General features: G+C 48.7%; 8 protein-coding genes across 9 annotated transcripts; 1 reads left to right on the plus strand and 7 right to left on the minus strand.

The window, feature by feature from the left end:
* Positions 1–3,067: 3,067 nt before the first annotated feature.
* Positions 3,068–3,325, minus strand: FVEG_15763 (hypothetical protein; the record flags this gene model as incomplete). Its single annotated transcript, XM_018904955.1, has 1 exon — positions 3,068–3,325. The coding sequence occupies one exon, from the start codon at positions 3,323–3,325 to the stop codon at positions 3,068–3,070; it is 258 nt and encodes an 85-aa protein (XP_018751156.1).
* Positions 3,326–5,534: 2,209 nt separating this feature from the next.
* On the minus strand, positions 5,535–6,446 carry FVEG_05921 (hypothetical protein). Its single transcript, XM_018894150.1, has one exon. It carries the CDS (start codon positions 6,235–6,237, stop codon positions 5,818–5,820), a length of 420 nt encoding a protein of 139 aa, XP_018751157.1. The 5' UTR covers positions 6,238–6,446; the 3' UTR covers positions 5,535–5,817.
* A 420-nt stretch (positions 6,447–6,866) lies between these two features.
* Positions 6,867–8,414, minus strand: FVEG_05922 (hypothetical protein; the record flags this gene model as incomplete). Its single annotated transcript, XM_018894151.1, has 3 exons — positions 6,867–7,779; positions 7,826–7,961; positions 8,019–8,414. The coding sequence occupies 3 exons, from the start codon at positions 8,412–8,414 to the stop codon at positions 7,070–7,072; spliced, it is 1,242 nt and encodes a 413-aa protein (XP_018751158.1). The 3' UTR covers positions 6,867–7,069.
* On the plus strand, positions 8,290–11,797 carry FVEG_05923 (adenylosuccinate synthetase). Of its 2 annotated transcripts, XM_018894152.1 has the most exons (19): positions 8,290–9,047; positions 9,159–9,169; positions 9,236–9,292; positions 9,344–9,372; positions 9,436–9,456; positions 9,510–9,548; positions 9,611–9,789; positions 9,843–9,869; positions 9,919–9,950; positions 10,002–10,238; positions 10,291–10,326; positions 10,377–10,522; positions 10,573–10,609; positions 10,659–10,693; positions 10,739–10,805; positions 10,861–10,923; positions 10,973–11,113; positions 11,164–11,190; positions 11,242–11,797. In XM_018894152.1, the coding sequence occupies exons 1-19, from the start codon at positions 9,014–9,016 to the stop codon at positions 11,293–11,295; spliced, it is 1,272 nt and encodes a 423-aa protein (XP_018751159.1). In that variant the 5' UTR covers positions 8,290–9,013; the 3' UTR covers positions 11,296–11,797. The 2 variants fall into 2 exon arrangements, with proteins under 2 accessions (XP_018751159.1, XP_018751160.1); XM_018894153.1 differs by lacking the exons at positions 8,290–9,047; positions 9,159–9,169; positions 9,236–9,292; positions 9,344–9,372 and having other exon boundaries at positions 9,406–9,548.
* Positions 11,408–14,816, minus strand: FVEG_05924 (hypothetical protein; the record flags this gene model as incomplete). Its single annotated transcript, XM_018894154.1, has 3 exons — positions 11,408–12,798; positions 13,174–14,285; positions 14,335–14,816. The coding sequence occupies 3 exons, from the start codon at positions 14,814–14,816 to the stop codon at positions 11,408–11,410; spliced, it is 2,985 nt and encodes a 994-aa protein (XP_018751161.1).
* A 676-nt stretch (positions 14,817–15,492) lies between these two features.
* Positions 15,493–16,908, minus strand: FVEG_05925 (hypothetical protein; the record flags this gene model as incomplete). The annotated part of the gene is made up of 1 exon (XM_018894155.1): positions 15,493–16,908. The coding sequence occupies one exon, from the start codon at positions 16,906–16,908 to the stop codon at positions 15,493–15,495; it is 1,416 nt and encodes a 471-aa protein (XP_018751162.1).
* A 1,020-nt stretch (positions 16,909–17,928) lies between these two features.
* FVEG_05926 (hypothetical protein) lies at positions 17,929–23,492 on the minus strand (the record flags this gene model as incomplete). Its single annotated transcript, XM_018894156.1, has 8 exons — positions 17,929–18,111; positions 18,162–18,464; positions 18,523–19,552; positions 19,623–20,234; positions 20,298–20,621; positions 20,674–22,346; positions 22,396–23,263; positions 23,323–23,492. The coding sequence occupies 8 exons, from the start codon at positions 23,490–23,492 to the stop codon at positions 17,929–17,931; spliced, it is 5,163 nt and encodes a 1,720-aa protein (XP_018751163.1).
* A 1,199-nt stretch (positions 23,493–24,691) lies between these two features.
* Positions 24,692–27,590, minus strand: FVEG_05927 (hypothetical protein). The gene has a single exon (XM_018894157.1). It carries the CDS (start codon positions 27,460–27,462, stop codon positions 24,907–24,909), a length of 2,556 nt encoding a protein of 851 aa, XP_018751164.1. The 5' UTR covers positions 27,463–27,590; the 3' UTR covers positions 24,692–24,906.
* Positions 27,591–27,997: the final 407 nt, after the last annotated feature.

Here is a 27,997-nt window from a genome sequence, read left to right on the forward strand (position 1 = left end):
CTTTGAAGCGCCGAGATGTGATTCGAAGCGTAGTGCAATACATATAAATTATTGTTCGTCTATCCTCAACCAGTGTCGAATGCCTCAGGTGTGGAAAAGAAGTACTGGCCGCGACATCAAGACAAGCGACGTATTTCAACACCTGGCCGACTGACCGACTGGAGCCGATGCAATCGCATATCCACGGTTAATCAACAACCAATGAAGGAACATCAATTTGATAAGGCAAAAGGGTCTCGCGTGAGCCTTGAGGGCAAGCATAACGAACGTGGGTAGCTTGAACGGGGGCTTGGGTGTGTGATACTCTCCGCACAGCGTTACGAATTAGGTATGCACAAAGTAGGCTCTGTTGTTGGGGTTACTTTTGAAGCTGGTAATTGGCTGACACGAGACCAGAGGCGTCAATGCAATAAACGTGTAATAACACCGATGTGAGACAGGCCACAACTGTCCCGCGTTAAAGCTTTCGGGTCCAGTTACGTAGTAGCTTGTGAATAAGACACTCGCATATTGACGTTCCTGGCGTATGAGATCATGTAGGTTCCATTACTACTACTTATGAGGTATCTTAGTAGTATGCAGCTGAGAACCAAGCTTCGTCTAGGCTTCGGAAAAGACTCTCGGAGTTCATCGCTCTCGTGGAAGAGTGTCTGTTCTATTATTGTATCGATATTTGACAATTCCAGTGCGCGTTTTTGTACTTGTGGATGCGATACCTCATCCCCTTGGACCAGGCCTCCGCTTAAAGATGATGCTGTAACGTAACCAGTAGCCACAGCTTTGTGTTACACCTATCGTCTGATACATCGAAGCGGTAAGGTACCAGAGCCCGTCTGGATGGGAGACGTCAAGGCTGCTCGGCCGGGAATTAAGAAGGTGGGGGTCACACTGTGAAACAAGGGAGGCGTTTTTCACTTACAACGCTGTTCTCTCTTCAACGATTTTTCAGAGTTTACAGGTGTACGATATCTTCGGGTAGTAGGTGGCTAATTGGGCAATGAAGGAAAGAAACGTATCCAATCCATGGGTTTACTCAAAAGCCATATCATGTCACCCAACAAGTGCCTATCAGCTACTAACCTAGGTACAGTACATGAACCATCGAGTGACAGCTATTGCTCAATGACTGAGACCTACATGCCTACATGGGATGCGTTTTCAGAATCCTTTTCTTCTTTGCTCTGCTGTTCAAGGAAGGGAATTGTCTGGAATCGTCATTGAGCCCTACAGGGAATCCATTCTTGGCGCAGTCGTACTACAAGACTGATATCCAGCCGCCTTATTGGCCTCAGCTCTCCCCAGACCGGTGTAACATGGCCTTACACACTAAGTTAGTGGGAGTCAATTTAACTCAGCTTACCTACTGCTGGTCATAAGTAACACCGAGAAATCAGCCCCCCACGCGCAGCATCGCCCTCCGGTTGTCAGATGAGGCGCGGCTCATCAGCATTTGACAGTTGGAGAGGCTGAAATTCGTATGCAGACCTATGCGGGATTCTCATCACTATTGGCTTACCTTTTGGCCGGCCCCCTTGTCCCAACGTCGATTATTTCGACCACCCAAAACTCACCTAGAAGTCTTATACGTTAGCTCCTAACCCAAACCGCCCATTTGGAACAGGATTACGACTCCCTGCACGTCCCCCGACTGCAACATGATATATGCATGTTTCGATTGCCCGTGAGACAACGCGTATGCCACAAGCGGTCAACGACTGCAGGGGCGAGTTGTAAATAAAAAATGTCAGGAGTGCGGAGTAGTCTGGAAGTTGTATGCTTGCTTCCTGGAATGAAGACCTTGGTTGTCAATGAATATCAATTGAGAGATCGAATCAATGGTCTCTTGATGTATTCTTAACCTCGCCGGCCTGGTCATGTAAAGTTCTATCCTGGAACGACGAGCTGATGTTGGCTGTCTTAGACTGCTCAGCCGCCTAATAACAGACCATCCACTCCAATTACCTGGCGTCGGGCGTGTGCCACGGCCTTGGGTATACAGAGCTTCTGTTGGATTAAAATATTCCTGTAAGGGGGATAAATGCAGCCACAGCAAAAGTGGACTTCCGTATACGGCTATAAATGCAGCTAGAGACTGCGTAACATCACGAAAGTGAAGGAATTACTCATCTTGTCGAAGCCTCTTCTTGATCTATTAATGTACACCATGTCCCACTACACCCTTGCTTCCATCTGTCGTCTGTCGATCAAACCCGTCATCTGTGGGCTCGGGATCTGGGGCCTTGCCCACTGCCGTGCTCATTCCCTGTATAGTGCTACCTTGGCCTAAAAACCCATCTTGGCTAAGCAAGGGAACATTCAAACCAGCAAAGGATTTCGGGAAAGCTTCGAAAAAGATTCTAGAAACATGCTAAAAATATTATGGAATCCTCCATACTTATCTGAGACTCAATTGCAGATGTTGCAATCCTATTAGACACTATCATAATCCATTTTTGTGTTAACTAGACATCTATGGACAGAAGTGAAGTGGAATGACCCTGGGAAATGGTTTGCGCCATATCCTGGCTGGCATACCATATTTAGTTCTTCTTTCTTCGCGGGCGACATCACGTCTTTGACGTATCCCGCATTTATGGTGGACAGCGTCTGGTTCTCAGCATATGTTGATATAATGTGATAGAAATCATTGAGTTACCTAAGGCCGATCGTACGGGGATGTGAAAAGCTGAAACCAAAGATTTCCATGGTCTTATAGAGAGTCATTAGGGTACTCAGGAGCTGTTTGTATATTTGCCATCATCACTACCTTAGCTCCCCTTCATATCTATACTTCTTGCTACCTTCAGTTGAGCCCCAGATGACCTTATTTATTTCTGGGAATAGCACGGAAAGTCCAACCCTGCAATACACTCCCGTCTTCGCGTATGCTATCGCCATGGGGGTTGTGCCCAGGCTTGATCGTATATGGAGTGCCGCAGACGACGCTTCAGTCAACCTTAGGTACGACAAGAATGAGATTGGCTGGCCATTAACAATGTTAGCTTATACAGCCTCTGCGATGGGAAATCCACCAACACTTCTACCTATGCGCATTCTTAGCACTGAACTACTTGTTGCTGCCTTGCGTAGCAGGAGTATCAGGAGGTGCGAAGTTGGCGTTGGCGTTGGCGTTGGCGTTGGCGTTGGCGTTGGCGTTGTGTTGACTGTTAGATACAGCAACTGAATCAATATTATGCCACGGTGTATCTTTAGGGCCCTCTCGCAGCCAGTTCTTCATCTGCTCTGATAGGTGAGCAGGTTGCTGTTTCGTGTCAGGCGATGGATCTTCTCCACGGGGAACTTTTATGTAGTGAGGGTTTGGCATGATGAAGGGGTAATCTGTGATGATGTAGTTGTGAAAAGGTGCTTGGATCTCTTTATGAACTACAGATCTGAAAAGATGAGGGAAAATGGATTCTTTTATATACTTACTGTGTCTTGAGACTACTAATGATGAATCCTACTATCTCCCACTTCTTCGATCTACCTTACATTTTGATAAGAATCCGAGAATCGGAAGGCATTCCTACACTTTGGGGAGAGATGAATGGATTCTGGGCGAACCACCTAGTGGTAATCAATGTGCAGATGACGGCGCCAAAATGGGCTATGTGCGAACGAGACATTTCAGAGTATACCTAGATACGTCAAGGCGGCGGGAACCATCATGTTTTCCAGTCTCCATTTTCCAGCCCACCATCAAATAGAGCCTTCCCTGTATTGCATCGTCTGCGAACATCGGGGGGCAGATAGGGCCTCGACTAATAAGTTGCAGGGGACGATACGAAGGTGACCGGGGCTTCGAAGCTACTGCACGGACATCCAATGCAACCACCATTACACCTTATTGCAACTATTACTCCCCATCTACATGACGAACCATGGCGAAGATGCAGATATTGTTCCTCGACAGGATCCAGGGGGGTTAAATTTCGCCAATTGACGGGATTCAGGGGGTCCCAATCCTGTCAAGTCACAAGATTCAGGGGGGTTAAGTCCTGCCACTTGGCAGGATTCCCGGTGGGGTGCCCCATGACGAAGCAATGGTACCTGATACAGGCTCATTCTGTTAAGCATTATACGGCTGCCTTAAAAATAAAACAGTCGCCTTATTGCCTTATTATTTACTATACCTATGCAAAGCAGCCGCCTAATTATTATACACACTCATAAGGCGCGTCATGCTCAATCAGCCATTCTCCCCACAGCACGCGGCCTTCAATCTAGTTCCTAAAGCTTGAATCCGATTCTTTCTGCGACATACTCATCGCTTTTAGAGGAGGAAGACCTTTACCTCGTATCATCTGACGCAATATCGCATATTGTCGGCACTTCAGTCTTTTGTTGTCCAAATGAGGATAATATTGGAGGTTTCGATCTTCCCGGTGTCGGGTTTTAGGGCCTAGACCTTAGACAATCCAACATTCACATACTCTCCTCTTCCTGCTCCTTCATAAGTTCCTAGTCTCTATATAAAATGACCCAATCCATTGTCGATATTGAGGATATACTTCCTGGGCACATGACTCCGAGTTCCAAGTGGCACGCTTTCCAGGACACCCCTGATGCTATCGAAACGATAACCTGGTGCCCTTCATAAGGCCGATCAACTGCAAACTGGCCTCGATAATGGGGGTTCGCTATCGCACATAAGGCATACGGCGCCAGGTCAGAAGAAAAGCCTCAACATATACTCGCTCTTATTCGTTGAATAACCTAAGTATACGCTGATTAAGAGATCGTCAATCTCGAGAGACATCTTGCGATAGAGCAGGACAGCAGTCTCAGGCTCGGCCAGATCCCTATAAAGACTAGGACACAGCCAAACGTGGGCTTTAATCGCCGAGATACCAACTCAGCTTATGCAGGCGCCCCAAAACTTCCCCTACAACACAAACGAACATTTCAGATAGCCACATTGTGTCAATATGGTGGAAGCGAAGCCCAAGCCCTTGATCAACACCACGAAAGCGTTCCGCGTTACTGACTGAGCTGTATTTGATCTACAGTGCTATTTCTTCCCGAAACATGGCAAGATGCTTAGCAAGCCAATGAAAGAAGACTAATGATGCTGGGTTCCAGTACTATGGTCCTGCGCCGCGCAAAGCAACCTCGAGTTGGAGATATGAAACAAGGTCCTTCATAAACATCTGTATGGAGGATTGAGATGCGGCCCTACCTGTGAGGAATGACACTACGCCGTGTTATGCGATTGGCTGAAATTGTGGTCTGTCGGCCATGAATGGCTAGTGGGAGATGGTCCAGCCTTAGATCCACTTCCCAAGACTGGTGGCAGCAAAGATGCTACTGAGAAGGATGGATGCTTGGGCAGGGTCCCAGTTCTTGAGCGAGTATCCAGTTGGCATACAGTGATTTCAAGCTTCGGAATCAGTCATTTTGGGAGAGGAAAACGCTGTCATGTCCAGCTTTCGCGTTCGAGTCCTTCCTGTGCTCAGCACAATGCCAGCCATCTTTGGTCTTAATATGGCAAACCATATCATCCTGCCTACGTACTGAGGCAGTAGAGACAATTCTTCAAGTTGACGAGCTTGGTCAAAAACATTAAACGAGCACGTTACTGCTAAGGACAGAATTAAGCAGATCCTTGGGCCTCGAGTTTATACTGGTGGTTCCAAGAATACGGCAAAACAAATAATGCAATGGGGGCTTCTTGCATGGACCTGCAAACACAACGCCACGACAGCATTCAGACGCGTAAAATTGGTTCCATTGACCCCATTAATAACGTATATGTATCATTCACGGGCCTTCATATTCCTTGCATGCATTGGCATCCACGGGGCCTTTATATCCCCCTCACTTATCCTCCTTTGGCGTCACATCCTTGTTATTCTTCTCCCCATGTCTTCCATCTCCCCAGAACTTCTTATCAACCTTGTCGCCAGGCGCAACATTCCCGCGATCATGCTTCTTATCAAAGTCCTTGTTGTGCTCCTCAACCTCCTTCTTCTGCTCCTCCGTCAACTCATCAGTCTGGTTCCCTGGGATACTTTGGTTCGACACTTTCGGCTGGGGAGGTGCATTCTTGGAGCTTGCATCGAGGGCTTCGCCGCCGCCTGTGCGTCCCTTTGCTTCACCCTCTGCGAGACCGTCGATGAAACTCCCGTTGCTGTCTTTGACTTGGTCTTGATGCAGAATGCGGGCGGCGTGGAAGGGACGGAGGGGGATGCGCGGGGCGAGGCGGATTGTTGGGCGGAGAGTGGTTAGGAAGCGCATTTTGACGATTGATGAATCTATTATTTGGTTATTTGGAGATTTCGGTTTGGCTTGGCTGATGGTTTGTTTATTGCAAGTTGAGCTTGGGAGCTCGAGGTGAGCTTAAGTCAAGCTTCTCTACGATATGGTGACGTCAAGAAGAATGACATCACAACACATAGGTACCTTGAGAAACGAGAATCACAAGCCGCATTGAGCCGAGCACAAAGAGGATGGCGACATATTAATTGTGACACAGGATGAAAATTGATGGCTTGTCATCCGAAGAGGTACAAGTGCATTGTTTGACCTCGCATCAGCACTGCGGTTTATTGAAGCTCCACAAGCCCACATCCCCGGATTTTTGTATCGCGACCTTGAGACCATGAGAGAGTGATCCCGGCCATGACAACCCGCAGCACAAAGAATAAGAAATAAATTCCGGGAAATTGCACAATTCTACGATTCCACTATAAATAGAAAGCAGTACAGGTGATATGGAGTTAAGTGATTCCTGAGGAAGCCCGAATTTGTGCGTATTATGAGTATTACCCTGAAGCTGTCTCAATACTCAAACTCTTTTTATCTACTATATCAACCACGATTGGGAACATGACGATATATATATATATATGGACATTGTCGTGGCAAGGCTATTGGGCTTTTTGGTTATTAAAAAGAACAATGAAGTAAGGTATCGCTGAGCTCTATACTACATAAAAAAACTAACACAGGACCAAAATGTTGCATCCCTTCCTTAACTTCCGGATTGATTACCCCAACCTCCCCACTAAATCACTCAGACAATCTCCTAGAACTCCTTCTGCTATCTTACAACCAACACAAAGTCATCCTATCCATAACGCGGGGGCTCAGTATCATAGTGCCCAGCCTCCCGAGTCGGCTCATACCGGGTATTCAACTCAACATCACTGTCGCTGCGATCGTCCAACAACTGCTTTCCCTTTCGTCCCCGGATCTTGTTCTTGATGAATGAAAACAACCCAGGCATATCGGAATTGGGACCTATCATGATCCTTCCTGAATGAATGATATTGAACGCCAACAGCGCCAAGAACATGGGTACTGCTTCGAGAATGTAAAAGTACACCTCGTGTGTGACTAGAGCATTATCTTGACCCATGCCGCCAGAGAACTCAATGAGTCGGTAGATAATGCGCACAGAGATCATGGCTAGTGAGAAGTATAGCGTGCAAAGAAGCATGCCCCAGTCAGAGGTAACAACGGCTTTGATGCCCCTGTGTTGGCGCTCGATGGTATGCATCTTTTTCTGGAAGAGGAAGCAGAGGACGAAAAAAATGACAATGAAGAATTCTTGCAGACCAATGCCGCCCATGTAGATATGCACGGCTTTCATCTGCTCGTCAGGTGGTGACCCAGGTCCAGACATACTGCCGCCAATAAGCTGAACGATGAACGAGAGAATGTCCAGACCGACAAAGATAGCAGCAAGAGTAGCAGCCGGCATGTGAAGGAGGGACTGCGAGGGTATGAAGTAGTAGACCATTCTACCGAGAGTCATGTATGCGTACGCATTGACCCCTGCTATTGTTAGTAATGCGACGTCCAAGGAGAAGGCTTGACATACAAATTGGTGCGAGAAGAATAAAAATATTAAACGTCAAAAGAACACCCGTGCTTTGCTGATGCTTCGTGCTTATCGCTCGGAAGGTGAACGCCATGGTCTCCCAGATCCCCGCCATGATAATAACCCAACACCATGTCTGCACCAGTCAGCTTATATTCAGACCAATGACACAACAAAAGTAAAACATACGGACCTTTTTGTACCGAGCGGCTTGCCAGATATGCACGCCTGTAAGGGCTGCAAAGAGTAAAGCGAATACCACGGCAGCCGCAAAGCTGGGGTAGTAGTTCCAGTGAGCGTTGCACGTTCCTGGGGGCAGATATCCATTCTCATCAGGCTCGAGAGTTTGGACACATGTTGGGACGACGATTGAGATTGTTTTGGCGGGAACGGTAACATATTTGTCCGTTGTGCCGCCAATGGTAGCGATGTTTTTTGTAGTAGTAAACCATCCCTCTGGCGCAGCTGTCTCTGTCGCTGCACGAGCTACAAGGGTGACATCGTGGGATTGTGTCTGTGCAGGGATAGCGGATGCTAAAGCAGATCCCGAAAGGAGATAAAGAATAAGAGCTCCAAGGTTAGAATGCATATTGAATGTTGATAATGAGAGTGGTGATGATACAGCTCCATTGTGGAATGGGATTTGGGGGCCTTATAAGTAATATTTCCCGTTTCTAAAATTGAGGTTTGCTTGCAATGCCTCATAAGTCCGACATGTTGAAATGCGAGTTGGATGGCATGCTCGCCAAAGAGTGCGCAGTCAAATGCGAGCTGGCCAATCGCGTAATTCGATCGGTAACGAGGATCCATTGCTCAGCCTTAACAAGATGCCTGCTAGACTTGATTTGGCTAGCCCACAGGGGCTGTTTTACAGAGTGGTATCAGTTGAAAGCTAGACCTAATTCGAGAGGTCGAAATGGCTAAAAAGATCTGTGATGGTGAATTATGCTACGGACTATCATTGCAAGGTATCGGCTACATTGAATCTATGGTGATTGTTTGAAGAAACTCTTAATGGCAGGTTTAGGGAGGATCTCAAGAAAGACCAGCAATTCCGAAGTCGGACTTCGGCATATCCATTATCCGGCGGGGTGGTGGGGTCGTTCTTCTTCCTGCATGCCATCTCCATGATTTTCTCCAACAGCGATAACAACGCAACCACCGAGAACTGTCCTTCCGATCTTTAACATGGCCATCACGATCATTCTTGGCTCCCAATGGGGTATGTACGCGATGTTACAGCTCTGGCTTGTCTTGTGGACTCTGCTGGTTCAAATGTCCGCAGGCAATGGCACTGACGTTCCATGATGCGCTAATACTTTGTGTTCAACAGGTGACGAGGGCGTACGTCTTTCCAAGACATCCAGAGACAATTGGGAGAAACAAAAACTGACATTCTTGATGGTATAGAAAGGAAAGCTGACCGATATCCTTGCCCCGGAGGCCAAACTCTGTGCTCGCGCTGCTGTGAGTCATAGCACAATCGACCGAGACGAACATTTATTGATAGGAGATTAGGGAGGCCATAACGCAGGGCACTCTATTGTGTGAGTTGGACATGTCTCTGGGCGATAAAATGTCTTGAATCAATGGATAATTAACTCCAGCAGTGCCAATGGAGTTTCGTACAGGTAACACACAGACGCTCGAGCTATGAGGTCTTCGACGACTGATCGACAACTAGCTTCCACTTGCTTCCTTCCGGACTCATCAACCCGAACTGGTACGGCACCCCATTACCTGACTGAAACGCAGCCAGAGATCGAGTCAATTGACATATAATAGCATGAACTTCATCGGCTCCGGAGTAGTCTTCAACGTGCCGCAGTTCTTCAAGGAGCTACAAGATCTTTCAGACAAGGGACTTGAGGCGGTTCACGATAGGATTCGCGTATCTGACCGAGTGCATATCGACCTGCAGCTTCACATCGCTGCTGATGGACTCGAAGAGCAGGAGCTCGGAGGTTGGTTACGGATCTTGTGGCACATGCAGCTGAACGTAGCTAACAATACCTAGAGGGCAAAATTGGAACAACTGGACGCGGTTTGTTTGAGAAAATGACTCATAGATGACTTCATATTGACCTTTTCAGGTATCGGACCTTCTTATAGCTGCAAAGCTGCGGTAAGACGACACCTAAAACTGCATTGTGGAAGGCTTGCTAAACCCCTATAGCGAAGTGGCATTAGACTGGCTGATGTCTTTAACCCCAAGCTGTTCGAGCAGAAGCTTCGGCGATTGGCCGACGGCTACCGAAAGCGCTACGGAGATCTCTTCAAGTACGACGTCGAAGAAGAGCTTGCGCAGTTCGAGGAGTACCGAGAGAAACTGCGTAAATATTCTGTTGATGGAGTATCCTTTATGAAGACAGCGCAGAAGAGTAACACTCCCATTCTGATCGAGGGAGCGAATGTAAGAACTTCGGCCTGAATCTGGTGATGCAGTGCTGATTCCGTTTATTCAGGCTCTCATGCTCGATCTTGACTATGGTTCATATCCTGTGAGTATTCGTAATCCAAACTCCCATGCCGACCAGAGCTGACGAAGCAGTACGTGACATCGTCCAACACCTCGCTCGCTGGTATTATCGGCGGACTTACCTTGGATCCCACCAAGATCACTGATATCATCGGAGTCGTCAAGGCTTACACGACAAGAGTGGGCTCAGGAGCTTTCAAGACTGAAGACTTGGGAGAGTGAGTAACTCGTTGTTCAAGAATGCGAATATGAGGCTGATTCAATGCAGGGTCGGAACCAAGCTCCAAGAGATTGGAAGAGAATGGGTGAGACAGTATTGATACTTTGTTGAATCACTTAGTCTAACGTGCCAAGGGAACATCCACTGGTCGCAGACGCCGATGCGGATGGTAAGCAGGACTACATTTATTCAGAGACCCGCTAACATTATGCAGGCTCGATTTGGTGGTTCTGAAGTACTCAAATGACATCAACAACTACACTGCTCTGAACTTGACCAAGGCAAGCACCTGCGGTTTATCAGCTGTTCGTCACGACACTAACCGACGCCTTTTAGCTTGATGTTCTCGACACCTTTGAGACGATCCGCGTCGCAACAGCCTACAAGATCGACGGCAAGGTAAGCATTCTGCGCTTTCCTCTCATGACGAGGCACTAATTCTGTGCAGGAAATTGAATCATACCCAGCTGATCTGGATATCTTGGACCAATGCGAGGTTGTGTACAAGGATTTCCCAGGATGGCAAACACCCACGACAAATGCCAAGTCCTTCGAGGAGCTACCTAAAGAAGCGCGTGCATACGTTGAGGTACAGTGACCACTGCTTCGAAGAATGAGTTGTACTGATGGGTTGTGTAGTTCATTGAGGAATTTGTCGGAGTCAAGGTATGGTGTCTCGATATGGAAAAAGACAATTTACTAACGTAAATCTTCTAGATCAAGTACATCGGTACCGGTCCCGATCGTGAGGCAATGATCAAGCGCGCTTAGAGATCTATGTGAGATGTTAGAATGAAAAGGGCCGCTGTTGGCAGCAATGCAATATTCTATCAAAAGTCAGGGATCTATAATACTAGCCCTACCAAATTCAACGGAGATTCGCTTACATCCAAAAAGTCTGCCCGCTATCCAAAACCAAGTCCTTGTTTCTAACGTAGTCCTTCCTATATATCACACCACCCTCGGGATGTGCCATGAGGAAATACACCGTCTCGGCATTCTTATCCCACATGACAGATTCTGCCTCTGGACTCTCTCTGAAGAAGAATCCTTTTACTCTGTTCTCATCAGGGGGTAATGTCTCGTCACAAAGATCATAATTCCCCGCTAGATCAATGCCGTGCTCAACCTCGATGATGCGCCGTGACACGTTGTACATCAGCGCTGCATCCCATAGTGCTTCTTGTTGACTTGATAGCCGAAGCATGAGAGATAGTGCTTCTACCCGAAGAGACAGGTACCGACATTTCCATACCGTGAAATGAAGCATGGGGTTAAAACCAACGTTGAACATGAACTTCCCGGGTGTCGTACGCTGAACCTCATGGTACTCAGCTGCCTTCCGAGCACAGTCCACAATCGTGACGAAGTCCTCTTTCATCAAATCATACTCCATCTCTCCCCTCTCAAAACAATTCGCGATCCAGATCTTCATAAGTCTATATCTCGTAATGAGCGCCAACGTAGTCAAATACTCTCTCTGCTCCCCCAAAGCCCGGAATCTCTCAAACGCAAAGCCCCACGCCTCAAGATCCTGCTTCGCCTCCGCCTGCTCATCAAGAACCCACTCCTGCGGCTCTTCATCAACGACATGCAACCGAAATGCATTCCCATCGCGCACAAGCTTTATGATCCTTATACTTAAATGCTCCAAGGCATGCTGTGCTTCGCTTATGGTGTAGAACACGGGGTTCTTCAGATCTGCGGCCTCGTCGCCTTGGAGAAGAGGAAAATCGGTGCCTACTTCGATGAAGAAGAGCGGGAATACGCTCATTTGCGCAAAAGTGTTTGCGAGGCGGGATTTGTGGCCTTCGGAGTTAAGTAGGTGTACGCCGTGACTTGCGTGTGTGACTGCGGCTTCACGATTCCCGCGAAGGAACTCAATGCATATGAACATCATACACACTAACAAGACCGTATCAACACACGGTTTCGACTCGCGCGTGAGAATACTTATAGCTTTGTTATAATGCATGATCGCAAACTCATCAGCAACGCTCTCCTTTGCGGGCTCAAAGCTTTCGAATAGCGAACTTATCGCTAACACTGCATGACGCGCTGCTGGTTCAGACTGCGCCATTTGAACGACGAAATACGTCCAGAACGAGCCATCGAATGGACCGGAGAGCACGGGAGCGACCACGTGATGAAAGAATGATAAGCTGCGGACTTCTTTTGTGTTGGTTATAGGTAAAGTCTGGGGTTTGATGCGTAGAAGAGAAGTCCATGAGAATGAGCCTGGTGGTGGAGCGATGTAGCCTGTGCATGTGCGACCTGTTGTTAGGCAGCGTTTGCAGCGTGGCCAGGTCTCATCGCATTTCACTTTGCGAGCTCTAATGAGAGGTAAGTTACCTTATGGAATGTGTTTGGTGAGGGGGTTGCGTACTTGCATGTTTTACAGCCTGTTCTTACTTTTTGTATTCCTGTGCGAGCCATTTATGATTGAACTGGGGTATTTAGATGATGGAGGGAGGGTGAAGGGGGATGCGATGATAAATATGCAGAGGATAAGATGAGCGTTGGTGTTTAGGATTGAGGCGTAGTTCATTACGGTAACTAACTGCGGGGATAATGCAGGGGTACTCCTTTGAACACACCTCAACCAATAACATTTACAGCATCAAATCCTGCATGACTTGATCTACTCACAAGCTAAAGAACTATACATATTCCCATGCCCAGACAAATACCCCTTCCTATAATCCTCCCCCTCATCCTCCCCAGCCCTCGCAACCCTATCCTCAATAGCCCACGCGATTCTCTCCGCACCGACCTGCGCACCGCCGAGATTCGGCGCCGCAGGGCCGAGACGCAGTGCAGCCAGTCTTCCCATCATGAACAGCGGGACATCATCGTTCCACATTAAATCGTTGTTTATACAGGGAAAACCACCGCGTCCTTCGATGGGGTACTTTGATATAATTGCTTGGAGGTAGGGGAGGGAGGAGAAGTCTGTTTGGATGCCTGTTGCAAAGTACATGTAGTCCATGGCTGGCATTTCGGTAGGTGGATTAGTCTGAACACTCCATGTACCCTTCTCAGCGTCGAATTGCGCATCGGTGAGACTTGTTTCAGTGAAGAGTTCGAGTTTCTTCGTGAGGAGATGTTTCTTGAGTCGTTTGTGGAACACAGGCGTGATGCTTCCTCCACCTCTCGCCTCCTTGATCATCTCAATCCTCTCATCGTCTGAATCAGCGTAGTAAAACTGCGCTTGCTTCGCATTCTTAAACTTCCCCATCCACTCAAGCCCAACGTCAAAATGCTTGATACGCAATGGTCCACGCATGACATGCCACACCTTCGTGACGCCCTTTCGGATAGCAAGATCCGTCAACTGCGCAGACGTCAAACCACCGCCAACAACGAGAATATTCGTCGTTTTCTTAGCAGAGATGCGAGCTTTGACGATGGGATCTGGAAACTCGGTGATGTGCATGCTGTGACATGTCTGAGGGAGGTTTGAGTCTGGCATAGAGGGGATGTGGGGGATTTTGGCGACGTTTGCTGGACCGACTGCTAACACTACTGTGCGAGCGTATCGACGAGTTTTGTTGGTTGTTACGGTGAAGAGTTTCTCGCCGTCGATGGAAATGCCCTTTACTTCATCGTAGTCCAGATGCTGGAGGGATTCTTTGCGAATCATGTTTGAGCTGAGGTTGTAACGCGCAGCTACTTTTTCGCAGTGGTCGCAGAAGAGAGATGTTGAGGGGTTGTAGTAGTCATTGCGCTCTCTCACATTGATATCAACACGGGCTTCTTGTCTACTCACGTCAGTAAGATGTTAAGTAAAGGGAGTATAAGGGAGGCTACCTTCGACCACAAGCTCGCTGTCCACTCTTCTTCCTCCCATGTTTACTAACCTCCTTGCCCACACAATTCCGAATCTCAACAAGTTCATCCGCTCTATCATTAGCATACGCATGCGCCAGCAGCGCATCCCGATCAAGCGGATCAACATGCCAGAGCATCGGACTCCTCAAATGCGAGATATCATACATCTTGAATAACCTATTCCAACGGCCCATCCACGTATCGCTATCTGCATCAAGAACCAACATTTTATACTGCGGTTTCGCAGCTTGCTTGGGGGGTGAGATTTTACCGCTGCGGACGTGCTTGAGGGGCATTTTGTTGCCGTACTTGGAGATCCAGTGGAAGCGACGGTGTTCTTCGTCGGTGAAGAGGGCGGCGGGGGTGTGTTCGTGCAGACGGGCTGATATGGCGAGACCGCAGGGGCCGGCGCCTATGACTAGGACGTCGTAGATTTCTTCTTCTACTTGGATTGAGGACATGGTGATGGTGAAGTGTGAGTCTAAGGTGGTCAGGGGTCTGGGGAAGATGCTGGTTTATATGGTGACAGGTTCAGCCCTCGATCGTGTGCCCTCATGAAGTATCTCATGAGGATTGAGAACCCTTGTGGGCGATTATAGAGCCATATTGTGTATAGCTTCAGTGGTTCGTGGTGTTGAGAACTACCCTGATGGACATTGCATCGTGAGGACATCAAGGTCCCTGGTGTAAGTCAGGGTCCACTAGCTCATCATGACAACCCCAGACCTCAATACGATACTCATGATGATTCATGTAGAGGCCAAAAACAAAGCCATGTTGAGGGGTTCACGAAGTCAAAGATAGAAGAATGCTCACGCGACTTGGCGCCACGGCAGACTTGGCACCAAATGTCAGTGAGGGACCTGGACATTCTCACCATTTTATACTGAGTCTGAAAGGGTTTGATCACGAGTATGTCTATTGCTTCTATGTGTCCATCAATTTATCGTTCAAATCGCTTATGCCTATGCTCCTCATCCTATCGCATCATACATGTGAGGGCGTCTCGACCAATCTCACCCGCCAAGTCCACAACCAAGCCTATTCGCAATCTATGCCGTAAGCCAAGCTCCAACACCATATCTTACACCTATATCATACAACCCCCCCTCTCCCCCATCTTCTTCCTTTCACCTCTTAGTGATTCCACTCCGAATCCAGCGCATGCCCCAAAGGTCCGCTCGCCGCATAATCCGTCGTCACAAACGCCCTATCAACAACCCCCAAACCCTCTGCACAATACTGCAACGTCTCCGCGATGTCATGCGATCTATTCAACGGCGTCTTCTCGTCCAACAACACGTCAAACTCAACCCAGACGCCATCTCCCGCATGATACGCCGTTACGTTCTTGAAGCCAGCTACCACCGGCGCGAAGCGATAGGCCAGGTAGATTAGCTTCTTGAGCGTGTGGTCGTCTGCTGCTTCACCTGAGAGACGCACAACGTTCTCGAAACATGTATGGCCCCAGTCGTAGATTATGAAGAGGGAGAGGAGCCCTGCGCCGACGGGGTCGAGCCACCATACGTTTGCGCGGTATCCGATCAATGGAAAGAGGAGTGAGAGAGTGTTGAAGATTACATCCGTTTTGCAATCCTGCACAAGAGCTTGTACCTGACTTGACTTGATAGGTCGACATCCCAGCCCAATAGCTCCCTTGAGGATAATCGTCGCGAGGAGAGATGCAATAGCAGCCCAGCTCAGAATCTCCGCCTCAGAATGCTTCAACAACCTGGAGAAGGACTCCTGCAGAATCTGTAGAAACGAAATGACCATGATGATCGAAAACACCAGAATACCCAGTGGTTCCAAGCGTCTTTTTCCTACTGGGAAGCGTCGCTGCATCGCTTGCAACCGCCACAGCACAAGTCTACTCGTCGACCACACGATGAGCGTGCACAGTAGATCCAGCGCTGAATCTACAAGCGATGCAACGAGCGATAGAGACCCCGTCGTAAACACAGCAAAGGCTTTTCCCGCCAGAAGCAGAATATTAGCCATCACATTAATATTGATAGCCAAATTCGCCTTCCTCGTAGCTTTTCTCCTCTTGTCCTTCTCCTCCTCAGGCAACAACTCTCCAATCCTACCCTCCACACGCTGAATCCCTCCACACCTCTCCTGGTCCCCATCATGATCCGGATCAGGATTCATACTCTCAAGCACATCATCCGCAATCGCCATCACCACAGCATCCACCTCGAGCCAATCATTAAGACGCTCATTCTGCTGCTCGTAAAAAGCGCGGAGTTTTTTATTCTTCATCGCTTTGAGCTCCTCTTCTGACTTCCTGTACTTTTCTAGGCCTTGACGATCGATGCCGTGGAGCAGTGCGCGCTTGATCTCGCCGCGACGAGCGTCCTCGAGAGCTGTGCGCGCTGCGTCTTGGAATTGCATTATTCGTGGCTTGGGACGGGATTTCTGGTTGGGGTCGTAGTATGAGTATCGACCTGTTTCGAGATCGCGAGGGTGGTCATCGTGGTTTGATTCATCGCCGACGTGACGGCCGCGATGGCGAGCGCCTTCATTATTCCACTGACGTTTTCCCACCATTCTGAAGCTTTTTCTTCAACAAGGCAAGGTGTAAAGAAATGATACAGAGATAAGCAGCTGATGGTGAGACGGGGGCTGCTTTTTGTTTATTCCCGGGCTGAGAGGTACACCCTTGTCCAACTTGTAACACGATATGACGTAGGTGACGTAGAAATCCGGGGTTTCAAGACGCACGCGAAGGGGACAGGTTCAGGGACGAGAGAGAGCTCCACTGAATCGGAGAAATAACAAGGAAATAGCTGCTTTTCTTTTTCTATTTTTGTGTTTTCTCAACTTGTTCTTGTTTGCGACGGCTCCTTATTGTGGGATTTATTATGCTAACACGTATGCTCCTGTGCCGTTTGTCCCGATGTCTTGGTATCTCGTCGTCATGGGTAAGCCTGTTACGCCATGATCTCGATTAACGGATATACGGCTGGTTCAAAGGGACGATTGATCAGATGGCGTTAAACTGGTTTGGGGGTGGTTTTAGACTAACGTTTGGTACCTTTTTTCTCTCTTTTTTTGGCTGCATTCATGCTGTACCATGTTGCAACTTGGACTGTGGCTCAAGAATGCACAAAGGTTGCTGTGCAGTGAGAACCAACACCTCCGCAACTAACCACAATGACAACCAAGTCCTATGGCTCACAAGATCCTCTTCTATTTAGAAGATCCTATTCCTTACTAACAGTTCGAGAATTAGTTCTTCGTCAAATGCCCCAGCGTGTGCACGGCGGGCTAGAGCTTGATTCCTTGCGTCCTCCTTATCTTCCCGCGAGTTGAAAAAAGCCACATTCTTGTCTTGTCGATATTCTTTGGGTTGGTGCAAAGTATTGAAGGTGCTTTACAAGTCTATGCCTCGTTCAAAGGACTTGATGGACCAACATGAAGATCAGGTATAGATCATAGTGTCCACGAGCCAAGAGCCGCAAGGTCTACAGAGACGTATATGTTAGAATAATAGGAAGGCGCAGAAATATGGCAATGTTATTTGGTACAGATTTATATCTTATTTTGGCAAACTAAATCGAGGTTGGCCTACCCCATATTGGGTCCTGGGGTGATCGACCATGCCTGTCCTTTGAAGAGCAGACGCCCATCTTGCCTGAGTTTCTCTGGGTCGGTATAAACACACAGACCAATCCCATCGCTATCGAGCTGGAACACGCGGAAGACCATATATATCTCGGAACGGTCTTCGGTGTGGTGAATTTGCTGCATCTGTATAAAGTCAGCCCATGCTCAGAAATAATTATCCTCCAAACGCTTACCAGCTGGTATTGTTTGCCGCTCATGTAGAACGCGGTACTACACGGCCCAGTCGTTGTCTTGACTTCTATGTAATATCTGGGCCGAGCTCCATGCCACTCATCATGACCAAGATAGCCACAACCGATCAGCGTGTTTGTCAAGTGTCCCTCATCATCGTCGTAGACCAGATCGGCGGTTTCTCTCCCTCTCCAAGCCTGTAGATTCGTGTAGTCTGGGTGGATAGTCACGTACGATCTGATGGTACTTTGCCAATTCGTACGGTTCCAATTTGGTAAGTTGAGACATGAGAGAAGCTCGAATACCTATACGAATACGTCAGTTAGCCTTGAAACCCTACGATATACAGGTAAGGTTGCTCACATATAACTCGCCTGCAGCCCCAACCTTCTTGTCGCGCTCCAGCTGATTACTTGACCGAAATTGACCCATGACATCCAGCCCATCAAAACTCTGGTAAGCGTCCGTATCACCTCCAGGTAGAGCATTCCGCATATCAGTCATGTCAAATGACCCTCTGGATGGGAATGCCACATTCCGGGCTTTTTCGATTACCCTGTCTAGGATTGAGCGATATCTCGCATCTTCGAAAGATTGCTGTTCAGGCAGTGACACCATAGCCGAAAGCCGGCTTGAAGGAGCCTGGTCGGTTGGGTGGTGTAATGGCTGTGGTGAGCTAGGAAACAAATCTGATTGGGAAGAGCGATGTACCCTTCCTGAATAAGGCTGATATGACATCTGACTTCGCTGGGAGATGGTCTCGACGACTGTTCCAGGAGGGCTTCCCTCGGGCGAATTTCCAGAGGATCCACGAGATGGTGGTGTACTAGCATTTATAGAAGAACGCTCGGGTGTTAGTTGCTCAGTAGAGGTATCATCGGTTTCGAGGCGGCTATCTGATAGTCGTCGTTCTTGGCCTTCTTCCTCTTGATCGTCTGCCTGATGCTCCTCTGCCTCGTCACTGTTGTCTTCTTCATCCTGGTTGTCGAAAGATACTGTTAATATTCCCTGGTCGTCGAGGACATCATCAAGGACGAATCTTTCAGTTGCAAAGACTGCAGTCAAGACCTTAACTATGTCCGTCTCTACTGGTCCATCGGTGAGGCTCTTCGAAGGGTGCATTAGCCATGCCGCGAATTTCCTTGGAAGGACTGAACCGAAGCAGAGCTCCTGCGCTCTGCGCTCTCTTGGGACATAAATCGTGAGGTTTCCTGTTGTATCTTCAATATGTTCGTTGGCGGTTGCAACTGGGATCGTGAACGGGTGTTTGTTTTGGAATATTTTCAACACAGACGATATTCTTTCGACCTCCACGACTCTCATCGTGCGAAGTTGCTCATAGAGACCGAGCGGGTCGTCCTCAAATCGAGGGCTATTGAAAGTAGAAGCGACACTAGAAGCCGTTATTAGTATCTCCAAACCAATAAATAATAGAAGGAAATGCAGTCCCTTTCAGTACGTACCGAGCAATATGGTAAGCCTTGCGTTTGAGGTCTCGGTTGGCTGTAGAAATCGGACGCTCCGAATCACTGGAGATGAAAGTACTTTCTTCAACAGAGTTAGACAAGTATCGATATTGGAGTCCCAGCCATTCGATCAACGGTCTGAGGCGACGGACTTCATCCATCTCAAAGTCCAAAAGAGCAATTTTGTCAAGAAACATCGTCTTCAATTTGTCTCGATCTCCAATGGCAAAGTCAACGCTCACAGAGCTCAAAACGACAGTGCCAGTTGGGTATCTGACCGGAAAGACTTTGGCTTGTCTGATCGGCTCCGGATCCAGTCGTGTCGTTTCTGTTTGTAGGAGACCATTGAGTGACAGAACAGCTACTTTGGTCTCTTCCGTATTGGTCCCTGATGATTGTCGCAGTTCATCATAGACCATCTGCAAGGTGAGCAGCCTCACACCTAGTTTGCCAACAAAGAAGTTCTCATAAGCCTCCCAACATTCATCCAGAATGGCTTTGCCACGGATAACTGTTTCACTAGACCACAGACAATCCGAGGTCTTATACCAGCCAGACTCGCCATGTCGCGTTTCACAATAGATGAGGGGGGTTGCCTCAAATGCAGTTCTGTTCTCATGTTAGCCTCATGTCGGAACCGATCCTTCCTCCTGAATTTAGCTGTTCACGTACTTCAAACGGGGCAAAGGTATTTTTGCCTTGTGCAAGTAATCATAGATTGCCCGTATGCGAGGTATATCCTCGCAACCTTCCTCCCGGAGTTCAGTCAGCTCGGTCACCAGGTTATCCAGCGACGCATCCGGAATCTCAAGTGTTCCCTTGAATAGGTTCTCGATATTCCTAAACTTCTCATTATCTATCCTTTCCATGTAGGAAGCCTTAAGAGAGTGAAACATGATCATATCTGGCGGTGCGGTCCATAAACAGAGCGGGGATGATGTCCACATAGGATCATTCTGATTAGGGTCGAGGACTCCTCCGTTGTCAAAGAATTGCCTAATAATAGATCAGTTATAAGTTTATATTTGCGAACAAACATGATACTCACTTAATCTTGAGCCTCGCTTCGGGCCCATCACTAGCAACTGTAAGTCTGGCGTATATGGCGATGTACAAGTCAAACACCTTTCGAGTTTGGCTTTCGGAAGGCCGTTTAGGGCAGGATTTCTGAATATAATGGAGTACTTGGAGTAGGAAATCCATGCTATCGTCTTTACTGACTGAGAAGTAGTCACTCAGGAAATGCCATTTTGATCCAATCTGTTCGGCTGTTTCTGATTCCTCGAGCTTGAGAAAGGGAAATTGTTTAGGGTATTCCATGTAACGGTCAACAAGATGTCTCAAATCGTTGAGGGGAAGCCAGGCTTCCTTTAGCTTGATTGAATAGTCAACACCGCAGAGTTTCTGGGCAGGTAGATCTTCAATCTTCCATCGGAGAGCCCGACTTGTCACAAAACCTGGTTTTTCGTGTAACCAGAGATGCTCAAATAACCCCAAGAATTTCTCTGGCTGGTGCTCAAAGACATACAGAAAGACATCCGATAGGCCGCGTTTATCTCGTGAAACGAGCCTCAACCGCTCACGTACACCGATGGAATCGCAGAGCCACGTCTCCCAACTTGGGTGTAATAAGCTCGGCTTGTCCGGGGTGTTTTCCATGTGGGCCGAATGTAAGAAATCCACGGATAAACCTGGCGAGGCCGCTTCGATGTCTAGAAGGCTTGCAGGACTGTACGCATGCGATTTTCCAGGGAGATATATATCCGTCTCAGGCGGCTTCTTTCCCACCAAATCGCCAGTGACGACCCCTACCCCCATGTATTCTTTCGGCCCGTGCTTTCCGGTCTGGTGTGTCCGATAAAGAAAGCTCAAATGCTCATTTATGATTCTGAGCGTTAAGGATTTCTTTGAGGTGAACGATCTGAGGATTGATGCTCTCACGTCTTCAAATGTGGCCTGACAGACTCCTAGTTGTTGGAATAAGGTGCTCCTATCCGGATTACTGGATGCATGAACTGTGATAACTTTGAGGTCTAAAGATTCAGGGATGTTGAGATCCCCCGTCTTTGGAAAATACACTGGCCCAGATGTAGTCGATGTCCATGCTCCGGATCTCAGAGGGAGCAAAGGCAACGACTTCAATCTCTGTTGTATAGACGGAGAGCCCTCGTAATGTTTGGACAACGCGCGTGCCACAGATGAGAGCCATTCATCGGTCGTATTTTCTCCGTGGAACCTGGAGTTGGGACTGCGGATATCAGTTTCCAGTAAGTTGAGGAAATCTAGTATGTTCATGATCCCTAGCCCGTAGCCTTTGAGAATGTCCCTTGCCTCTTGTGAGTAGCTAGGCGAAAGATAAAGATCTTTAGTCGGGTCGTCAAACAAAGGATATCCTTCCGCATCCTGGGCACTGAGGGGGAGAATGACAACGTCGCCTATCAGGCGCAAATCGACTCGATTTCGGGATTTCAGAACTGGCGTTTTCTTCATCAATCTTTGTATCTCGTGATTAAGGCCTGACCAGAATGCATCGGAACCAGCATCTGAGGAGGACGGGAGGAACATAGGCCAGGTGTAGCAGAGTGTAGGATGCTCGCAGAACTGCAGAACCGCCTGAAAGAACGCAGATGCAACCCAGTCCCGAAGGTCGAAATTCCTGCGTGATGTGGTGACGATATCCTGCCGATTGGCATTCGTATCAAAATCGGAGTGGATTAAAAACTAGATCGGAGTCAGTCATTGTTTCGGTGTGATGATTGATGAAGCCAACCTTGTAATCGGATCTTCTGAGAGGTAAAAATGCAAACAGGTCTTGGTTCTTCTGAGTGACAAGTGGTTCAGAGGTGTCGGTAATTGGAAAAGCCAAAACGACTTCAGCCTTGGAGGAATCATTCTTAGCCTCTTCGGTATCAGGAAGCTCGCGGTTGTCGCTCCGGGCCAAGTTGGTCGCCATTTGTCTTGTGATATGATAGATTTGACTTCGAGTAGTCTCGTCTCCACGAACACCAGATGTAGTCTCCAGAGATACGCGATAGTCGTCGATCTTATGCTTGCGAAAGTACTTTGATCGTTCCAGTTCGCCATTCTCACCATAGAATTCCAGGCTGATTTGCTCAAGCTTTCGCAGGAAGAGCAAACAAGTTTCCTGTAGATCATCAAATTGCATAGAAATAATCCTCTTCAGATGTTGAAGTTCGTCTGGGTCTCCTTGGTCATGGATGTATAGAGTCGTACGGGTAAGAGGGCTGGGAATGGCCTCAACTGGATTTACCCAGATAGGTCTGACCATGCCTATACCTGGGTCCGTCTTGTTGTGCCGAAACTCGAACGAGAAATTCCCAGACTGAATATGAACTCTCGATGCTGCGATAAATACGGACTTGAAACCAATACCTTTGGCGCCGATGTATCCGTGAGAACCTGACTTGGTGCTTTGTCCAACTGCGCAAATAGCTTGTAAGTCTGGCTCTGTAAAGCCATCTTCATTGCACTCGACGATGATCTTATTTGGATATATCTTAAAAGAGACGAAAGGCAGCGCTTCTGCTTCACGAGCCTTGTTGAAGATGTTATCCTCAGCATTCTGAAGAAGTTCAAAGACAAACCGAGCACCACTGCCATAGATCTGCTTTGCCAATCTAGCGGATGGTTTCAGTAAGTGTAGCGAATAACTTGGCCCAGATTAGTAGACACTTACATCTTGACGGAGTGCGATACAGCGCTTTCCATCGCCAGCCAATTCTCATCAATCTCCCGACGATATTCGGCATTGAATTGTTCAATATCGTCCATCATTTGTTCGTTCAGAAACCCATACTTCCTGGTCAACCGTCGCACAATTTGCTCCGCCTCCTGTATGGTAGCCATGGTTGGCAAGTAAGGCTTATTGCCTTCGTTTTCGGTATTGGGACGGGTCGATAGCTAAGGTACTCAATGACTGGGATGAGGTATTGGAGAATCATTTGTGGAAGAGGAGAGGGACAGAGCGGGACCATGAGTCTTTAAAGAACAGGTAGTGTCGTGGGAAAGCCAGGTGAGGCATCTCCTGACTCCCTTGTCTAGTGCGACGAGTGTTCTGCATGTTGGTCACAGTATCCTAGCTTGCCAATTTCAGCTCACACTTCAGGTGCGTTTCCCTGATGCAGGTCGGCGGCACATCGTGGTCGGCGCGTGAATATAAATCAGCAATTCGGACAGTACGTATGCTAGGTAGTCCTGTTGATCAGTCAATCCGATGGGCCAGCACAACCTACGCTCAAAGCATTGTTGTCTTTTTTGTATGTTTGCGCCATTCATGTTGAGAGAGCTAGAATAGGAAATGCGCTGTCTGCCGTAGCGTTCTTGGTCCTAGCTCCCCTCCTACTCCCGCAGCGGTAAAATGGCAGTAGGGATTGGCCAAATGCGGAGTAGAACGACCTCATCCTTGCACGTTGAGGGAATCCTGAAACCGTGGAACCAACACATCGGCAAGAGGGCTGTTGTTCTCATAGCTGACTCTCGTGCTTTTATCAATGCGCTCTGGTTGTAGTATGGCTAGCGGTATACTGCCCGGATTGACTTTGATAAGAGTGTTATTTTGAGTTGATAGTCCCCACAGCTGATGGCTCACATCACGCGCCTCACACACGTAGTATGGCTAGGACTTAGGCATTGTGTACGCCTCGCGGGGGTTCGACTTACACGAAAATTCGCTGGTGATCCACCGATTTATTAGGGGTCGTTCCCCCTAGCGCGTTTTAACGATACCTAAACTTGCGCCATGACCGCCTGCCAGCCCAGATGTAAGTGACAACCACTTGGCATCTGCCTTGTACCACCCGTGTGTCCTTCACCTAGTCCGTGCAATAACTTTAGCAGATTGACCCTGGCCAGGTCTCTCCATTATGCTGCTCGTGACGTCCGAACAAGCCCCTCTAGTTCAAGCTACACGATATGGATGTCTCTCATTGGCTTCGTAACGATGGAGGCCACGACAACCAATTAATAGGAACATTGACTTACATGATAAACAGCGAGGTTGCAAGGTCAGTCAAGCACTGTGCTGACAGCAAAATCACAAACATATAGATAGGTTTAGAATAATAGGTGACATTTACATAACATGCTGGGCAGCACATGTTTAGGGTCATGAAGTTGAGGGTATAAACAAATCATTCTTGGTATTCTATCTATCGAAACCCGTCAATAACCCAACCATAAACGCATCGTTACACAAGGATATCAAAAGTCCCTTCCCAACGCCACGCATCATCTAATCCGTCTCTTCTAGTAATAAAACTCTTTAATTTCCCATTCGCATAGCGTTCACAAGTCTATGCCTCGCGCCCTCTCGGCGACCGTCGCCTCGTCCGGGACTCTCAGTGTAGGAATCCTGGCGACGCGCGTTGTCATAGTAAGACTCTGTCTCTCCAAGGCCTACCTTTGAGGGACGAGGAGGTGGTGGTGGGGGAGCATGGCCGGGTACAGTTGCCTGTTGCTGGGGATGATACACTGGCTCCCAGTCGCGGTTGGCCTGGTATGTGCCGTTCTGGTAGGAGTCCTGAGTCGGGATGGGAGGTCGGCTTGCTCGCTGCTCCTCCCGCTCAGTGCGCTCGTCCCGACTATCGCGGTTTCGGCGGGTGGAGTCGTTGCGGCTTGATTGAGGGACAGGTTGTGCCTGGAGGAGACCGCCTTGAGGTGCACCGTTCTGGGGTGCTCCATTCTGAGGCGCTCCAACCTGACGACGGCTTACCTCTCTAGGCGTCTGCTCTTCGTCGTCCGTTACTGCATCGTCGTCGTCATCCTCGTAGGCTCGTAATTCGCTTCGCATAGCAAGGCTGGCGCAGATGTTTCTAGCTTCCTCAATAGCCTTCTTCTGCAGTTGGAGAGCCTTGCGGCGCTCACGGGTCTCCTTGTTCTCGGCAGCGATAGCCTCAATGGTAGTATCAGGCATGCGAAGAATCTCAATAGGATTAAACAGTCGCAGCATACCAAGCAAAAGGTGACGCTCGACGACCTGAGTAATGACGTTGCGTGTAAAGATGCGTGCAGTAAGATCGTAGTAAATAAGCATCTTCTCCAAAACTTCTTCGGCCTCTGTGTAGGTTCCGCCGTTCTCAGTAGCTTCCGCGCGCCACTTTCGAAGACGCTCCTCGTACTCGGGGTCGAAAGGCTGGATCTCAAGTTCCATATCGTCGGTGAGACGTCCAAGCTCGGTGTCGGCGCTTTCGACAAGATCCTTCATTCTGAGCTCGAGGAAGTGCATGCGAAGAGGATCGCGCATGCGCATGGGCCAGACGTGATCAATAACATCCGCGAGGAACTCGTTGCAGATGACACCGACGTTGTCCTTGTATTCTTGTGCAAGAACAGGCCAGTTTCTGGAGTAGTCCTGGAAGAGGATATAAGGGGCTCGAGGGTTGGAGTCGAGAGGAAGTTCATTACCCCGGATCTGTCGAAGAAGAGGCTCAACTTCAAACTCGGCAAAGTCCTTCTTTGAGCGGTCTCCAACGGTGCCTGGAGTGGGAAGGCCATTGCCTTCGGCAGCGCCATTCGTACCATTGACACCATTTGCGGCGGGAGGCTGGCTCTTCTGGAACGTAACCTTACGACCGTGCTGTCGGAACCTTCGAGCGAAGCGCTCACTCTCGTCACGAATGCGAGCTCGGAGCTTCTGTGATGGGGTACCCTTGGGGCTTGACTGCCTAGCAAAGAATCGCTCACCGAAAGGGTTCTTGTAGTTACCGTTCACCGCAGGGGTGACGAGGTTGTTGGATGCTGTGAAGAGCTCGCCCATCTGGAAACGCATCTCCTCCGGGGTATCCTTGCCGACACCCATAGCCTTGAGCTGGCTCTCGCAGCCCTCCAAAGCTTGCTGGATCTGGCGGCGAAGAGTCTTGACATGCTTGCCGATATGGCGCTGGAGCTGAGTGCTCAGCTTCGCGCGAAGAGCACCAATACCCCACATCTCTGGTGGGAGGGTTGCCCATTTTCCGCGAGAGAAGAACTCGGCTTCTCGGTTGGCGCGGTCCTCGGGAGTCTGCCATTGCTCGCCTGGGCCAGGATTGAGCAGGACATACCAGCCGAGCTTGAAGTTGTTTTCTTGGTCCTTGTTGGTTACAAGCTCGATGAACTTTTCCTCAAGACCAATACGCTCAGTCATATCGGGCTTGGTGAGGACACCGATTGTGCGTGATCCCTTGGGATCAAAGTGGCGGGCCTTCTTGAGGATAGGAGCCTGAACATAATCGTTGTTTCCGCCGATAACAGCAAGGATAATAGTTCGAGAGCTCTTCATATATCGATCGGAGAGGGCTTCGATGGTTTGAATGTCAGACTCGGATTGATCGCGGTTGGCGACACGGACAAGACCGGGGAGATCTACCAGAGTCAAAAGTGGCATATCGGGGCCCTCCTTCTCAACGACGAGGATATCGCGAGCGGCGAAGCGACCAGGAATGCTCTTGGGAGCAATCAACTCTGTAGCGTCACGCATCATCGCATCGAAGGGTGTGTCACCGGTGACATCACCGCCCCATTGCAGCAGGCGAGCTTGATCATTGTAAGGTCGTGTCTTGTCGGGAATGATGGAAACCTTTAATTTCGTCTCCTTCGCTCGTCGCATGCGAATCTCTGTCGCAAAGCGTGTGCAGGCGCCGGCGTCGCGAGGAAACGGTGTGCCGGTGAGAGCCTCGAGAACCGAGCTCTTACCAGCGGATTGATCGCCGACGACGACGATTTGGGGTAGTTTGACATCATCGAGCTGTGCGAATTGGAGCTTGTCGATAAGGTCTAGCAGACTTCGTTGCTCAGTAGCAAGGCCCTGATCGCCGAGCGACGATTCAAGCGAAGGGCGCATTTTTGTATAATAGAAGCAGAATAAGAGGGGGTTGAAAAGGCAAGATTTTGAGCCAAGGGCTTCGTCATTTATAAGTTATGGCGCTCGGGCTTTGGTTCGCTCTTTCTTGGCTGCCTCTGTGACCAGATGGCTAAGGTTGCGCGGCTGCCAAGCGTCTTTCAGGCCTGGAGGCGACCAAGTGATGCCCAGCGTGCGCTAGCGTCATACCTACTGCGCCACCCTCAACAGAGACATCCCTACAAGTCTAAGTGACAAAATAACTTATGGAGGCCTTAGCCTGGGCATTAACCAGTTTATTTTCTCCCTGGTATTACTTAAGTCTTGAGTCGTATTGTATAGAGAAAGCTTCTGACATTGAGGCTACTTGCTGTAAATAATTATTCTAGACATCCGCCGACCATTACTAATCCTCGATAAGATACATATCAATGCTACTAAAGTCTCTTATTACTTAGAATCCAGCAGATTGCCTCCTCGAGAATTGACTGTTGTGTGGCGTGTGGCGTACTCATGTGTGGCTGTGCATGTGAAAGTC

The sequence above is a fragment of the Fusarium verticillioides genome, chromosome 2, assembly GCF_000149555.1.
Source record: "Fusarium verticillioides 7600 chromosome 2, whole genome shotgun sequence".
In the NCBI taxonomy this organism is placed as follows: domain Eukaryota; kingdom Fungi; phylum Ascomycota; class Sordariomycetes; order Hypocreales; family Nectriaceae; genus Fusarium; species Fusarium verticillioides.

What these genes read in the sequence shown, in the direction of transcription:
- FVEG_05921 (XM_018894150.1), bottom strand. Translation starts at nt 6,237, where the DNA reads ATGCGCTTCCTAACCACTCTCCGCCCAACAATCCGCCTCGCCCCGCGC.
- FVEG_05927 (XM_018894157.1), bottom strand. Translation starts at nt 27,462, where the DNA reads ATGCGCCCTTCGCTTGAATCGTCGCTCGGCGATCAGGGCCTTGCTACT.
- FVEG_05923 (XM_018894152.1), top strand. Translation starts at nt 9,014, where the DNA reads ATGGCCATCACGATCATTCTTGGCTCCCAATGGG. An exon ending in AACTCTGTGCTCGCGCTGCT is followed by an intron (nt 9,293 to 9,343) that starts GTGAGTCATAGC and finishes ATAGGAGATTAG; the next exon opens with GGAGGCCATAACGCAGGGCA. An exon ending in TTCTGATCGAGGGAGCGAAT is followed by an intron (nt 10,239 to 10,290) that starts GTAAGAACTTCG and finishes CCGTTTATTCAG; the next exon opens with GCTCTCATGCTCGATCTTGA.